The 12,251-nt window shown below is 37.6% G+C and overlaps 1 protein-coding gene across 6 annotated transcripts in view; it reads right to left on the bottom strand.

Moving 5' to 3' along the window:
* Positions 1 to 12,251, bottom strand: part of PCCA (propionyl-CoA carboxylase subunit alpha) — a 302,390-nt gene that overhangs the window by 156,844 nt on the left and 133,295 nt on the right. For all 6 annotated transcript variants that reach the window (XM_050332062.1, XM_050332060.1, XM_050332063.1 and 3 more), the window contains one exon: positions 8,965 to 9,115. In XM_050332062.1, coding sequence (XP_050188019.1) covers positions 8,965 to 9,115 — 151 coding nt within the window. The remainder of the gene's footprint in view (positions 1 to 8,964; positions 9,116 to 12,251) is intronic.

Genomic DNA, 12,251 nt, shown 5'->3' with positions numbered 1-12,251 from the left:
GATGCTGCCATGGGAATACCCGTCGTTCACGCTCACCCAGGATGTGCGTACAAGCATGCACACGTGTGTGCGCATATGCACATACACACACACTTCTTCCTTCAAATGGGAATACAAATTAATACCTTCATTAACTTCAGAAAAAACCTTTAATTAGCCACAGGACAGAAAAAAGCACCCGAAGACAAGAGGGCCCATCCAATAGATCAAGTAAAAGGTAGGTAAGCTAAAAGCATGTTCTTCTCACAAGAAAGAGCTGTAAGACTTTCCATGCAGAAATTAAGACAGAATTGCCATTTTTATTATAAAATGTTTGTGCTCCAAGGGCCAAAACACCTCAAGAAAACACACTTCACAAATCTTTCTCTATCATGAGATGTCATACGACGTTGCTTTTCTGACACAAGAAAAGGTCACTGACCAAAAAACTTTGTCTTTCTTCCTTAAAGTATATGAGTATTAAGGAAAACATTTAGTCATTAGAATAATATTGTGGCTTATCAGAACAAGTAGATGCTTTGGTCTTTAAGAAAAAAAGCTTTGTAAAAATAAACAGATGGCATCCATAATTAGCCCTGTGTGTGTTGTGAGTTTGCTTAGAGTTTCAACAATATTTTAAGACGTTTTGACATAATTTTAATGACAAATCATCACTGAAACAAGCACCTATTCTTTGAAGGACAAAAGTGACATTGAAATGGGAATCTGATTATACAGTTTAAGGATATACCTTTGGGATTCAATCTTGATTCTACCTAACACATGATACTCTCCAGTATGTCAAGCTTAATAACAGTATTTTGAGAATCTATGAAACATCTCAGTGTCTGTCCTGCAGTGTTAAATTGAAGTAATTCAATTTCTATTAAGACTTGAAGTTTCTATTAAAATTCCTTAAGTTTTAATAGAAAGTTACTTATCACACATTCATATTTGGACAACTGAACTTACTTTCTTATTTTGGAATCCAAGTTTTAAAAAGTTACCTTTAGAGTTAAGAACAGGTTTGGAATTTTAACATTCCAGATAATTAAAATACTTTTTATTTTTCCAAAGACATTTGCATTATTTAGTTATACTGTCATTTTTCTTGGATAGCAATTGGCATTCCAGATTCAATAGCTTCATTGTTGTTTTCAGTTTTATTGTTGATGATCAAAATAAGATGGAATGTTTCTGGAAAGAAAAATATTTTTGTTGTTTGGTTCTTACGACTCACAAACATTTATTTAATCCATTCTTCAATACAGATCTTTGACTTGGTCAATATTTTCTTCTATTTCTTCAAAATACTCCCTTTGTGTCTCCACACAAAACAGCATTCAGAAAACATGTATAGGAAAATTTCTGACGGTTTGGTTTTTGTTTGGTTTGGTTTGGGTTTTTTTTAGGGGTGGGGAGAAGTTGTTCTGCTTTCTTTTAGGACTCTGCTTCAAGTAGCACTGTTTAGGAATAACGTAGGCAGTTCCAATCACATCACTAATTTGGGGGTACCAAATACATTATGAATATATTTTAGTATTCATTAAGACCACCAGATGACCCACATGGTGTAGGAAAGAACTTTAACCTTGACATTCTAAGTTGACTTATTTGTAACTTTAACCTTCCAGCGAGGTGCACAACTCACACTGTACTTCTTTCAACATTTGCAGTTTACTTTCAGCAAGGGGAGGGCAGGAGGGGGTCAGTACTTTCAGCATTCTACAGAACAGGCTTTGGCACAAAGTACCAAAGGACAATAACAAAGCAGCAATGCCGCATCTTGGTTCAACAAACCAGCTTTGCTGCAATGAGGTTTTGGAGTTGCAAGAATCCACCCACAGAGAGACACAAGCTCTAAGCTTTTACAAAGCAAGGAAGGACAGAGGTAGGTAAAGCGAAAAGACTAAACCCCTCTTCTACTTCCACCCCAAAAAAGAAAAGGACACAGACATCCGCATTCTCTGCCTGCAAAAACTTTACAACTGTCACAGCTATCCAACTAAGCTAATTGTATCTGTTTTAAAATCACTCTTAAAAGCTAGGCTTCAACCACTTTCCTCTTTTACTTTTCAGCCTTCTACTTTTGCCTGCCTGTTGTATTTTCTTCTATCATTTTACGCTGTACCCCTTCTCCACCAATAGTCTTTCTCACCATTTATGGATTCTAAGTCAATTACTACATTTTTGAATAGGTGAATGCAAGTATGCTCACAAACAGAGATGAATCACACTCAATTGATCCACTCCTTCAGCTTTAGGTCAAACTCAGATTTGCAGTCAGCTGATCCAAGATGCTGCCAGTGAAGGCCCAGCCAATGGACTATGGTTATATGAAAGTGGGTAAATTCACACACTGCCACTGTCCTCAGCATAAAGGGCAAAACCAGACATGTCTATGTCAAGGTAGCCATACTTTATTCTCAACAAGGACAAGCAATAAAAATGATCAGCAATAGCTCTCAATTAATTAGCTGCCCAAAGTAACACCTTTACTATCAGTTCCTTTACTTGTACCAAATTTGGTCACAAACAATTTACACCAAGTCATCATTTCAATGCACTTAAGCATGATACGTAGCTCTTCATAAAGTCTTACTCCCCACTTTTTGTCATAAACACACACACACATCATCACTACTTCTGTAAATTGTCACTTATATTCCTGCTTTGAAGTCCACAAAGCTTTACCTGCTATGGCCAGCAACAGCTGTACACAGTAAAGGGAACGTGTTGCCCCTTCAGGGACCTGCTGGATCTGCTCTTCTTCAGACATCTGACAGTAACCAGATTTCCTGAGAGAATGCAAGTTTCTTTGCTTCACTAACCTCTTCCCGTATATACAACAAGAGACACTAGTGGCAAAGCCCATCAGAAAATAATAACTAAGTCCCAGTTTATACATGGTGAAGTAGATACAAAAGAGAAAGGAAAACCTACCAATGTCACAGTCCAGTTAGCATCCATCACCAGAACAGTATGGAAAGGCTGCTAATTCTCCTCCTGTTCTGTGACTCAGTCTTAAAGCTTCACCATAGTGGGGTTCATCCACAGCTAAAAAACAGTCATGTGTTTTTTACGGACAGTTGGAGCTAAAAATTAAATTAGCAGTGACTGCTCCCCTTATATTCAGGGGAATAATTTCAGGACACATTTTTCTCAAGACTATCAAGGTACTCAGATCTAATAGCAAACACTTCTGGACACTCTCACAGACAGCTCTTGCCCCTCTGTGTATAAGGCATCAAGTTACTCACACACCAGTTGGATCATTCAAGCACACCACATCAGCCAAGAAAATCTAAATTTCAGTAGACTTAATACTATAGCCTATGTCACCCCTACTACTGTAAGTCCCTAGATGGTGTCATATATCCCTTTACATTCAGATAAATAATCTCAAAACTAACTTTCAACATACACCTCAGTTTCCAGGAAATGTGATTCACCTGGAGTCCCACAGGCTTTGCTGCTGCAGCCAAATCCAGTATCAATTGACCCAAACACACCAACTTACAGATGCTTCTCAACCCCCTGTATTTCAGTAAGCCTGGTTTCTATTTCGAAGAGCTGAACAGCAACAGAGGTGCACACATGTTCTGCTCTTCAGGCATGCCAGCTTCCTGACTACTATGAGCAGGAACACTCTGGGGTCACATCTTTCTGCGAAACAGCTCACATGTATACAGGGTTCAGCAGCACACAGCAAAAAAACAGCTTTTCATAAAGGCTGCTGAAGAACAGACAATGGCTGGATTAATGTATAGAATGAATGGAAAGCACACAGGAATATTTAACAGTCAAACTCCTATGCTGTCCTCTTCTATAGACACAGTATATAACAACATGTGCTGTTTGTTTTCTGATTTATTAGTATGTGATCAAACAACTGAAGGCAACTAGAACTACAAAAATTTCCACCAGTTGAGATGCTTGGGTTTCCCAAGTAATATGTAGAAATAAGAACTAATGAACAAACATTCAGTACCAACTAATTTTTTTATCACAGCATTAACTCTGGAAAAAATGTTTAATCTACCTCCTCATAGGAAGTTACCCAAGTTATCTCCCAATAATCATTGGCATTGTTTTTTCAATTTTTCTTTGCAAGGATTTGTTTCTACATCGTATGGGACAGAAGCAGCTTTCACAGCCTATGAATTCTGAATCTGCCCTTTCCACGTTTTAAATGAATTGCACACACTTTAGGTCAATAAGTAAATTATCTCACAATTTCAATATAACTAACTTTCTCAATTAACATCCTGCACTTCATTAAAAGTTTCTTCCAATTTAGTAATTCTACACCATTTCCTTTCCGCTACATACTCCATGTAAAAAAATAAAGAAACTTTCATCTACAAAACTTATACTTTCTTTCGCAAAAATACAATTCTTTCTTTTACTGTATTTAGCAGCAGTATTAAATCCTTCTCAGACCACTTCATTCGAGGTGGTTTTGGTCACACTGCAGCTATTCTTGGTTTTGCTTTATATCAAATTCACCAAAGCAAAGAAACTAATGTACTCCTTGAAGAATTACATTTTGTTTCTTTACTTATTAAAAATGGAAGGGACTCTCCTCTTTCTCTACTTTTTTTGATAGTATTTTATGATAGTTACATGGCAATGTGTCTCTAAGATATCACTCCATGCCCTGGCAGCACTGTTAATGGCATCTTTCAGATTCAATGACTTACACAAACAATGTTGTTCTCTTCTGTCAACAACAATTAGCAATGCTTTTCTGTAGTTCTTTTGGGAAGCCTGAAAAGCAGACAACCAGTAGCTACATAATGGAAGTTGCATTAGGAGGCAAGAACGTGGCAAAAATCTGGTTAACTGTTGTCGGCTGACCCTCTTGTGTGAAACAGTGTTGTTTGGCAGCAAAATCACCTTTTCTTTCGGTTCTAAAAATGGCCATGAACAGCTGGTATAAACTGTGTGCAGAATGGATTCTGGTGGGCTTAGGAGACTGGTAATGGGATAAGAGACCTTTCACCTTTAGGTCAGTAGTTCAAATTCAGCCCAGGTTAGCAGCAATTGAAAGTCTTTACCATCTGACACTGTTCGTTAGCCTATTTAAAATGACTGAAGCTAAGTGTCACAGTAAAACACGGTAACAGTATAAGAAATACGAAAAGTCTCAGCAAACAGCACAAACAGTTGCTTGAGACTTTACTTCAAAATCCCACCATTAAGACTCTGTAGAAATCTACTCCTCTAACTCCTGACAGCCCCTTTCACTGCTCCCATACTCCTGCTCACCTATCACAATTCATCCTGCAGGCAGTGACACACACCAAGACAGCTCCCCATCCCCATGGGTCTGCTATGGATACCGAAGTCACCACCTCTCTGTGGTTTTAGCTGGCAGTCCAGACTCAGCTCATTCCTTTGCTATTTTTATTTTGCTGCTACTGTTTCCATAGTGTAGCTGCAACATTTTCCAGCACTTCTCTCCACTAAGCAAACGTGCAGCAGGTGACTCTTGACATGCAACAGAATACAGATACCATTAAGAGGTTGTAGAACCAGGAGTTTATAAGCAGTGGAGCTCCAATCAATCAGCAACAGGATTTCTACATACTTTTAGAGATTTGCCAACCGTGCTTTTTATACTTTCATGAGTGGACAAACAGGAAGCAGAAAGAGACATGTTGCACATAAAAATTCTTCCCATCTTTTAGACTAGGCACAGGTAGTTTTGTACAAAGACAAAGCTCTAGAATATATAATTTTCCAGGGGTCAGTAAAATCTGATGAAAAATCTGAAAGTGGTAAACAAAAATCTTAACACTGGATAGTGTTTTATGGGTGTATGGAAGGTTATTTACCTTCACTTTATGCTTATAATCAAATTACTTTAAAAGAACTTAATTTTCATAAAATAAATACTCTCACAGTAACTGTGAACTAAAAACATAGATATGCCATTTGCTTTCAATAAGTCTCTCACAAGCATGTCAGATTATTCTACGAAGTTAATTTCTATTCCCTAAAAAGTTATTACAAAAATATTCAAACTGTCACATGAAGAGAAAACACACATGTATTAACAGATGTCCTTTAAGTACAGACAATACACACTCTTCCTACAAATTCCAAGAGTAACATCTCTAACCTTCCAGCAAAGAACAGAAGAAACTTTTCTAGTGAAAGTCAGCACTTCTGATGGTAACTTGATGAAAAGAATTTGACGTAACTTGGAAGCTAGAAAGACTATCAATCTAAGTGGTCAGAAAATTTTTATTTATTGCAAAGCTCATTTAGTTGTTTTGGACTATGACTTCCCTTGATTAGGCTGATGACAAAGGCAAAACACCACAGTGTGAACAGTTATTAAAAAAAATAAAAATCATATATTCAATATCAGGTCTGCCTCGATTTCAACAATGAACAGTGGTTTTCTGCCTGAAAACCACTCCAAAAGTGCCCTAAATGACAGTATACAGAGTTTTCTGGTAGCTGCTAGGGCAGACATCCCTACGCTCTCTTGCGAAAAGAAAGAGTAACTAGTTTTGCTATGCAATTATCCAATCTCATGTCTCATCAGTTAGCATCTGAAAGATGACAGAAAAGCAGAAGCAACAAAAAGAACATTGACAACAGTGAAGAATAAGTCATTCTAGCTGAGTCACTTAGAGGGAGTAAAACATCTGTAAAAAATTTGTGTAACATACAAGAAACACAATGGAGTTGATTCACCAAATTTTTTTGTTTTTCAATCTCATATAGTATTGCAGTAACACTTAAAACAAAAATTAAATAAAATATAAACTTCACGCAAAGTGCTATTTATACCCTTTTTTTGCACGACCATTGAACAGAAAAGGTATATTCCCAAAGAGTTCCCCAAAAAGACAGCCAAGTAACTATACAACTCTTAGTTACTGCAGAATAATTTACCAAAACACTGAAAGGCATCTGACACATACACCAAAGGGAGGAAGGGGAGAAATCAGCCAGCAATGCAAAGTACTGGTCACAGATTAGTTAGCAAGTATATTCTGAGATATGTATCTCAAGTAAAAATTCTACAGTGATCTGATCAGAGACTGCTGAAACATTAAAACAGACACAGAAAATTGCATAATTTAGTAGACTCATTCTGATGATTCTGGCAGGTAGCTGTGTCTAATGCACACTGACAAAGACCTTAAGAACAGCATTTATGGATTAGACACCCATCATTTTAGGAAGTTCTTCCAGCTGTGGAGTGCTCAGCAAGAATAAGGCAAGTCAGTCTGTTAGCCACTGATCACAGGAGATGCTAAAGGAAAATAAAGACTCTCTGGGACAACCAGAGACTAGTCAGACTCAAGCCGAAATGCTAATTAGAGACAATGCACAGTCAGGATAGAGGAAATACAGAATATCTAAACAAGTAGTGTAATTTAAGAATAGAAAAATTCTTTAAAAGTTTGAAAGAATAAGTTTGCTATTATAGGGGACTGTCAAACTGCTTAGGCTGTATTTCAAAAAGAGTCTTTAAAGTCCTTAAGGATGAAACTGTGAAAGCTTTCTTACTACGTACGTGGAGACCTCTACAACTAAGCAAGTTAGAGGTTTGGGACTACAAACACCACTGGGCATTGCAGGGGGAAGACAACACAAAACCAGCAAAGATAACATCTTTAAAACAAATCACAAAAAGGAGTCCAAGGATATTCCATCACTAGTTCCATTTAGAAACCAATGGACAGTCATATACTACAGCAAGGAAATGGTTTTGAAGTTCTAGTGGATTATGCAGAAAACCATAAATTATTTTTTTTCTGTGTAAACAAGACCGTGGAGTTACTAAAAAACATTGGCTCAAAAACAACAAGAGTGGGAAACGTGTAAAGAATATGACCAAAGAGACAGAATTCTTTCTAATATTTTAATGAACTACACGTTGCCATCAAACACCACCCTCTCTAAGAGAATCTAAGATGGACCTGATAGTTCTGAGCTATAGTCATGTGAAGTGACTGTCACAGCTAATTCCAAAACCACTACTGTCCTGCAAGGCAACAAAAATTTTACCAGCAGCCTTCCCCTGGCACAGAAGATTGCAACCCCTCAAATTCTCTCCAACTTCTTAAACTAAAGTATAAACTTACCTAAATTAGAAATGTACACAATTATCATAAAGTCATGCAAAGATATCAGATTCACGAGGATCTCTTTACATTCGATCACTGCCCATGTGAACAAGCAACAGGCAGGACACAGCACTAATGTAGCTAAACGAGAATGAGATGCTAATCAAACTGTTGTTTGATTCCACATTTCAGTCTTTTGGATGTTATTTAAAGTAAAAAAAGGAGGTTAAAGACAATAGAATGTGCCAGTTTTCTTTCCTATGACCACAAATGCATCACAACAGTCAAATTAGAGGTAGTAGGGGTTTTTCCATAAAACATGGTTTGTCTATTCACTTGCAGTGTACATTACAACAGCTACTACTGACTACATGAGTTGTTAAAAAATCCTACACTATGTCAGCATGCTTCTTCCACAATTGCACTCCAGTTACAATTTCAATCATATGCAGATTGTTAGTGTTTTTATTGCTGATATACACATACAGTTTCAATCACCCTCCTAGAGAAACTCAGCAAGTGATCATCAAAGAATAAAAACAAGAAAGAAACTTCAGGGACCAGTGGAGAGAAGTCTCAGAGCACAGTGGCTAACCACTTACTGTGAACTCACAGTAGCACTTAACAATGACCCCTTGCAAGGTCTTTAGGTCAAGTGTAACAAAGAGCAAAAGCTCTGAACACTTACTCGAGTGCTGTGCAAGGGCTCACTGCTGCAAAGTCTTGTATAGGCAGCCTTATTTGAGTGTGTACATCTTTTAAGTTCTGTGGGAAGTGCATCAAGATACTTATGTTTAAGTCTTTGCAGGAGCAGACCCCTAAGTATGGGAGGAGGTTATGGTCTGTTTATTTAAATAACACTTTTCTGAATCTGAAGAGTTGTTTTTCTTACCTGAAGTCTAGTATTCATTTCCAAGAAGTAGAAATTCTTACTGGAGTCCACAAGGAATTCTACTGTTCCAGCAGAGGAATACTTTACTGCTTTGGCAAGAGCTACTGCTTGTTCTCCCATTGCTCTTCGAGTTTCAGGGTCTAGAAAAGTGCTACAATACAGAAACAATGCCTTTCTGTAGTTAAAAAAAATAGTTATTATTCAGTCATTTCATCTTCTGCTTAAACTATGGACAAAAGAGGACAGCATGATTATTTCAGTTATGAAAATATGTCAGGACTGTCAAATCCATGTCTTTACATCTGTATTACCCCTAAGTAGATATACTGCATGCTTTACAATTACTTCTAATGTACAGGAAATTCAGGATAAATAACCATATTCTCTAAAATGTAAAATAACAGAACACAACTCTGTTAGAACAGTGAGATCTATAATAATGCAAATTAAATTAAAAAAAAACCAAAAAAAACCAAAAAACATACAAATCCATGCTACTTTAGAAGGCATATCTATTTGCAAAAAACCTGTAACTAAAATATCCATCCATTGGAAATATGAATGCCAAAATACAAGACAAGAGGTCTAAGGGGAATTTTTCTGAGTCTGAATTAAACCACTGTGACCATTTAATTGATATTCTATGCAATCAAGAAGTTTTGGAAATTAATGAAGTATTTATTCAGGTTCCTTATGCAAGTAAGGTTGCCATAAAGAATATGTGAGCATCGTCAACACTATCATGATGTGAACCTTCATATCCTCTATTTACTCTTTCAACTTTACTTGTACGCTGAGGATTAGTTATCCATGTTGACTGCAATTCTTTCTTTTCCACAAATCCTAGACACACTCAAGGGCACCCAAAGAGCATCTCATCTACTACCTTGGGAGGCACTGTGAACAAATGCCAAGCTTTCTCATTCTAGGAGAGCACCACACCACTTCCACTGGTCCAATGAAACCAGACTCTGGCAAGTACACATTCTGCTTGTTACTCTTCTCTGTACTCTCCTCTAGTAATTAGAGCTAGATATATTTCTGTGGCATTCCATCAAAGCTGTCAAACTGGTTGCCCCTCAACCTGATATGCTGATCTTCAACGAAAGACAATGTGCAGCTGTTAATCTTATAAAAGATTACAAATATACTCATCATATTTCTGTTGTGACTTACATTAACCACATAAGTCAGTTATAATTTTAAAAGTACTTTAGTAAGGGAACAGAAAGTTACTTCTACCTTTACCTCTAAGTTACTGTTTAAAACTAAAATGCCAAATGTTACGTATTTCTTGAGATGGCTTCAACAGTGAACCCTAATTCTGTAAAAAGCAATCAGGAGCCTCCACCTATCTGAAGTGTCCCCAAAGCCAGTGAAGCTCCACCTAGGGCCCAGGACTGCACTCAGACAGAAGCCAAGTTCTGAGTCAGAACTTGTCTTTCAATATTTACTGTGGTGTTTTTCACTGAGACCTCAACTCACAGATGAGCTAAAGACGTCTGCCACAACAAACCATATTTGACAGGACACAAGAAGTGAGCAAACTAGGAGACAGTGGAATCCTTTTCTTTACTGGAAAAGTGCTATTTCACACCTCTGTCCCTCCAGTGCCCACACAGGCAGATTCTGATGGACCATAAGGCAGGCATTTCCAGAATCTTCTTGGCAAACAATGGGACCAACAAGAAAAGGAAGTCAAGACTCATTCCAAGAAAGCTACCAGATCCTACATCAGATAAAAAGGAAGATCAGAAGATGTCAAAACCATGTCATACCTATCAAGAATAGACACTGGTAAAAGAGTTTCATCATATTTCTTATTTTGATTCAGTAAAAGTATAATACAACACACAAAATCAGCAATTTATAATTCAATGTGGGGTTTCTGCAGGGCTTTGATCGTGAAAGGTCAATGAGTGGCTTATGAAGAACAGAACCTTCTCAATATCAGTTTCATAGCCTATTTCTAGAATAACCATTATTACTTCTCATACAGATTAAAGACAGTTACTCCCCTTTATTACAGAGATGTCTTCCCTATAGTTGTTAAATGTAGGTCTGAGATCTCACTGTTCAGCTCCTGCTGTAACCAAAGAATGGAACACAGGTGTCACATTGCTAAACTTGATCTCTGCCACACAGTTAGGCTTTATGCTCTAAAAATGATTCGATCATCCCTACCATTGGCTTGGTTAATTAGCCAGTTTTCATATTCCCCTCTGCTGCTTTACCTTTCATATACATTGTTTCTCCCTTTTTTAACAAAGTACCTCTTACAACCAAAATAACTTCTCCAATCTAATTAGGCACCACTTGAAAACAGCATTTTAAACCTGACTTCAAATCTTTTGCTCACACATACACCTCTATCTTTCGACAGCTCCTATGGCAGCACTGAAGCTACAAAATAAAGATTCATAAGATAAAAGTATCAAAAAGAAAAATAAGACCTTACACTTCCCTCGTTAGAACTTCATCAAGCTATTGTAAAGTTGATCAAGGGCTATGCAATTTGTTATGACGTTGTTTCTATAGCCAGAGAGATGAACCACATAGGCACAAATATGCTAAAAAAGCACTTGAAAACACAGCTTTGCCCCCATATCTAAACAGTGCACACCTATGAATCATGTACACAGTCACAAACAGAACAGGTTCATGTTTCTCTTAAGCCAAAATCCGTCAAGGATTTCTAGACAAAGTGATAGGAAATGTAGAGTCTGGTACACATACATGCTGCACAACTCTAAGGAGAACTTCTAGACAGAGTCTAATTCAACAATGCACCCTTCTGCTAAGCTCTCTGCCTACATACGTTCATTCAAATGGTCAGTGGAATCAACACAGAAAAGTAGAGATAATGAAGGAAAGTAAGCACACAGATAGCAATTTCTAAGGACTGGTTCACTACGGATGCTAATAGGGATCTTGCATGCTAGTACAGAGTGCAGTGGCAGGGCACTGTTCCATCATTTCCTTATCCAAGGTAGGCCTGAAAATGTAGAGAGAAGGTTTAACACAGCATCCTGGAGCTCAGCATTTTGACATATGATGGTTATAGATCATACTTTGAATATCGTGTTCAGTTTTGGCACCCTCACTTCAAGAAGGACACCAAAGTCTTGGAACATGTCCAGAGAAGGACAATGAAATCGGTGAAGACCCTGGAGCACCAGTCTCATGAGGAGTAGCTGAAGGACCCAGGGTTGTTTAGTCTGGACAAAAGGAGGCTCGGGGAGACCTTATCACTGTCTACAACTACCTGAAAGAAGATTGTAGCAAGA

This window comes from Myiozetetes cayanensis, unplaced genomic scaffold, assembly GCF_022539395.1.
Source record: "Myiozetetes cayanensis isolate MyiCay16 unplaced genomic scaffold, myiCay2020 scf5-8, whole genome shotgun sequence".
Lineage (NCBI taxonomy): Eukaryota > Metazoa > Chordata > Aves > Passeriformes > Tyrannidae > Myiozetetes > Myiozetetes cayanensis.
Note: the sequence above shows the minus strand (reverse complement) of the source record. Positions and strands in the feature narration are given on the sequence as shown.